The sequence below is a fragment of the Orycteropus afer genome, unplaced genomic scaffold, assembly GCF_000298275.1.
Source record: "Orycteropus afer afer isolate SDZICR_OR568_19922 unplaced genomic scaffold, OryAfe1.0 scaffold00109, whole genome shotgun sequence".
Classification (NCBI taxonomy): domain Eukaryota; kingdom Metazoa; phylum Chordata; class Mammalia; order Tubulidentata; family Orycteropodidae; genus Orycteropus; species Orycteropus afer.
Window position 1 is genome coordinate 5,414,977 of NW_006921696.1, and position 4,549 is coordinate 5,419,525.

The 4,549-nt window shown below is 44.2% G+C and overlaps 1 protein-coding gene across 1 annotated transcript in view; it reads left to right on the forward strand.

The window, feature by feature from the left end:
• The first annotated feature begins 430 nt into the window (after nucleotides 1–430).
• SLC33A1 (solute carrier family 33 member 1) overlaps nucleotides 431–4,549 on the forward strand; it is a 42,306-nt gene continuing 38,187 nt past the window's right edge. Inside the window, exon 1 of the mRNA XM_007943563.2 lies at nucleotides 431–1,202. Within this exon, the coding sequence (XP_007941754.1) occupies nucleotides 431–1,202 (772 nt within the window). The remainder of the gene's footprint in view (nucleotides 1,203–4,549) is intronic.

Here is a 4,549-nt window from a genome sequence, read left to right on the forward strand (position 1 = left end):
TAGTACCTCTGGAGCCCTGTGGAGAAAGTGCTTTTTGCCGCATTAGTGGCGGCTACAACTGGAGGTGGTTCGAGGGGACGAGAGACCTGGTCCCGCCGCATCTAGGGGTGTTTTTCCATCGCGGCACCACAGCCCCCTCCTCCACCCCCGAGCCCGGTGCTATTTCCCGGGATACTACTTCAGGTTTCTTTTCGGTGCTCTAAGGGGCACTTACCCGGGCATCGCCTGGGACTCCAGCGGAGGGACTGGCTCCCCGCTTCAGCACCCCAGGCTGCAGTAAGAAGTATTCTTGTAGCCCCTCGTCCTGCCCTCCTCCCTGAACCACCGAGGCCCTGGTCCAGAGCAGCAGCCTTGGACGTGGAACTACCTAAACGTATCCAAAACGCTCAGCCCCGGCCCCCCACAGACTGGGCTCTGCATCGTCTCTGATATGTCACCCACCGTCTCCCACAAGGACAGTAGTCGGCAACGGCGACCAGGGACTTTCAACCATTCTTTGGATATGAAGAGTGGGCCTCTGCCACCGGGCGCCTGGGATGGCAATCATCCGGACTCGGTAGGAGCGGAAGGGGACAGAGAAGCTCTTCTGCGGGATGCGACTGGTGAAGTCTCAAAAGTCCCACAAAGTTGCAGGGCCGAACTAAGCAGCATTCTGCTTCTACTCTTTCTTTACGTGCTTCAGGGCATTCCACTGGGCCTAGCGGGAAGCATCCCACTCATTCTGCAAAGCAAAAATGTTAGCTATACAGACCAAGCTTTCTTCAGTTTTGTCTTTTGGCCTTTCAGTCTCAAATTGCTCTGGGCCCCGTTGGTTGATGCGGTCTACTTCAGGAACTTCGGTCGTCGCAAATCTTGGCTTGTCCCTACACAGTACACACTGGGACTCTTCATGATATATTTATCCACGCAGGTGGACCGTTTGCTCGGGAATGTTGATGGCAGAACCCCTGATGTGGTTGCTCTCACTGTGACGTTCTTTTTGTTTGAATTCCTGGCCGCGACTCAGGACATCGCTGTGGATGGCTGGGCGTTAACGATGTTATCCCGGGAAAATGTGGGTTATGCTTCTACTTGCAATTCGGTGGGCCAGACAGCTGGCTACTTTTTGGGCAATGTTTTGTTTTTGGCCCTTGAATCTCCTGACTTTTGTAACAAATATTTGCGGTTTCAGCCGCAACCCAGGGGAATCGTTACTCTTTCAGGTAGTGTATTTAAACTGTTATGCTGTTAGGTTTATTTTACCTTTGTGAATCCTTTGGCAGAATATGTGATGTTGAAAGAGCTCATTATTTAAATTACTGGAAATCATTTCATGGGAGAATAGTCAAGGTAAGTTTTCCATTCGGTAAAGTGGGCTGCTTTGAAGCTTTAAGTGTTACTAAAGCCAGAATGACTACATTACAGTAATCCTAATCCATCAGTACCATGCAGCAAGCAGGGAGAGGCAACCCATCAAATGGCATTGATGTGAAATGGAAGACAATTCTGAGTCTAGGAACCCATCAGCTCTTGCTGTTACATAAAGTAGACTAATGTAAAAAATATGAACCCAGGCTGGTTCACATTTTCCTGTCTTTGTCTGATGGAGAGTGACTTACTGGTCTATTTCTACCCCTACTCTCATACCATGCTTCAATGACAAGCCTGAAGCTGTTACGTAATCACAGGGAGGGTGCCAGCAGCAGGGAGAGAGAGCAGGAGCCCGGAACTAGAAGACTGGAGCTCTAGCCTCAGCTCTGCTCCCTGTGGGCTGTGTGACCCTGGGCAAGATGCTCTCCCTCTCTGAGCCTCCAGGTTCTCATTGGCACAAGTGGAAGTGATTATCCCTGGCCCCGCCAAAGTACCAAGTCCTTGTGAAAATCACTTGCTAGAAAGGACATGAAAGGCCTTATCAGGTGTGAAGTGGCTTCTAAGAGGGTTTGTGTTTGTGGCTCCTGGGGGGGAGGTTGTATGGTCAAACTCTACCTCATGTAGCCTTCTGGTAAATGAAACAGGATTAATTTATTCTGACGTTACTGAGTCTGCTAAGTGGCTGGTTCCTAGAGTCTTCAGTAAATAAAGCAGAGGCTGGCCCACAAGAAATGGAGGAGGTGAATGTTTTAGAGGAGCTCAGAGTTGCCAGCCATTAACTAACTGCCTGTGGGAGTAAGGCTTTGCATTGCAGGTAACATTTGACCTTATTCCTGAATGATAAAATTTCATGAAGTGGGCAATTGACGTTCCAGAATGCAGTACATCAGGTATAAAAAAGTACAGGACAGTGTCTGATGTTAAAAGTACTTGAAGCAGTACTTGAGTTTGAGAAATGGTGTTGAAAGAAAGGTAACCAAATTAGTCAAATTTTCTTTAATTGCTATGGAAGGAGTTTAATGTTTATCCAGCAAGTAAATGGATGTAAATTCTACTAAATTTCCTCTTTTCTTTGCATAAGTAAAACATGCCTCTGTAAGGCTTTCTGAGTGTTAGTCTTTTTTTTTCTTCCTTCTCAACAACTGAAAAACAAGCAAGTTTACTAACATCAGGAATATGGTAGAATTTTTAATTCTTATTAGAAATGATGAATTTATGTGGTTCTCTTGAAACTTAAAACTAAATTTCAACTTCCTGGTACTAGCTTGGATATTCCTAATTGGGTAAATGTGTGGGACATATGTTTGAGGAAAGTGTAAGACTTAGAATGTTCCTGGAGAGTGATCAGGGATTCGCAACTGTACTCTACCCAGCTCCTGGAATTTTATACACTCCTACACATCAGTACACCACATGAGTGGCCCCCTTCCCATCTCCTCAAATTGCCAATGAACCACTGTTGTTAGGTGCCATCGAATTGATTATGACTCATAGTGAACGAACAGAACAAAATACTGCTGGTTCTGTGCTATCCTCACAATCATTGCTATGTTTGAGTCTTTTGTTACAGCCACTGTGTCAATCCATCTTGTTAAGAGTCTTCCTATTTCTTGCCTACCCTCTGAGCCACTACTGATGAAATGATTATATTTTTTCCACAGTTGGTTTAAGGCCAAAAATGTTGAGAGCTCTTGTTTGGCATATAGATTGATTTGTCTCAGTGTTCTGAGGTCCCATGCCTGGTCTCTGCATAATTCTTTGCCTAGAAATACTTTGTAACATCTTGTTGCCTTTTTTTTTTTTTTTTTTTTTTTAATTGTGATTTGAGTGAAAATTTACAGAGCAAATTCACTTTCCATACAGTAGTTCACATACACTTTTTCTCATGACAATTGACTACAATTTACCACAGTGCAACAACTCCCCTCCCACTTCCTCCCAATAGTTACCTCTTCCCTGTGTCCATCCCGCTATGCACTCCTGCCCCCTGAGCTGTCTCCCTGTGCATAAGCAGCCCTTCTTTCTCCCATGATTGTTCTCTCCAAAGACTGTACCTACCTCAGGTAAATGTTCAACTCATATGTCTGTCTTTTGTTTGGCTGGAAGCCACAGGTATGGGTTCAATTCCAGACCTGAAGGGCAGCAAGGGGCCATAGTCTCAGTGGTTCCACTAGGCTGTATCAGACCAGCAAACCCCGTCCCCTTTTTTTTTGTTTCAAATGATTTTGAGTTTTGTTCCACATTGTTTTCCCTCTCTATTTAGGATCTCCTACATAGATCCCCCCTCCAAGTGGTTGACAGTAGCCAGGCACCATCTAGTTCTTCTGGTCTCATAGTCGTATAGGCTGCAGATCGCATGGTGTATCAGTCGCTAGGACTCATTGTTTCCATGAATCTTTAGTTTTCTTCATTCTTCTTTGCTCTGGACAAGGAGCGACCCATCATTGCATCTAGATGGCTGCTTGCAAGCTTTTAAGATCCCAGTTGCTACTCACCAACATCTTGTTGCATTTTATATATTGCTTTTCATTTTGTTTTGGAGTTGTTATATCACCAAGAAGGACTAAATTAGATGATTTATTACTTGAAGTCTCCTTAGAGAAATGAAGATTTAAGAGGCTATGGAAACTTATTACTAACTAGCTAAGTTAGAGTTTTTATGTAAGTATGCTATAAGGGTGATTGATAAAACATCATTCCAGAGAATGCCATTATGAGTTCAGGAGCTGTTAGAATTATTTCCTCTCTTACGCACAACTGTTCCCCAAATGTGTGGATCACAATTATCATTGAATTTTCATTTAGACTGATTTGTTATTTTGAATAGCTGTTGCTTACTTTCTAATTTAACTTTTTAAAATCTGTAGTGAACTGCTGTGTGTGCTTAAGACATTTTAGTAAATTAAGAGATTGTGCATTTTCCTCCTTCTTTTTGATTGTACATATCACATTGATAGCCTTGTATTTTCTGGAATATTTGTTGTTGTTATTTGCCGTGGAGTCAGACCCGACTCAAAGCGACGCTTCCTTGGGTTCCTGAGGCAGTATCACTACGGAAGTAGATTGCCCAGCCTTATAACCAGTTGTTGTTGTTGTTTGCCGTTGAGTCGACCCCTACTCATAGTGACCCCTCCTTGGGTTTCCGAGGCAGTATCACTACGGAAGTAGGATTGCCCAACCTTCCTTCCGAGGAGTGGCT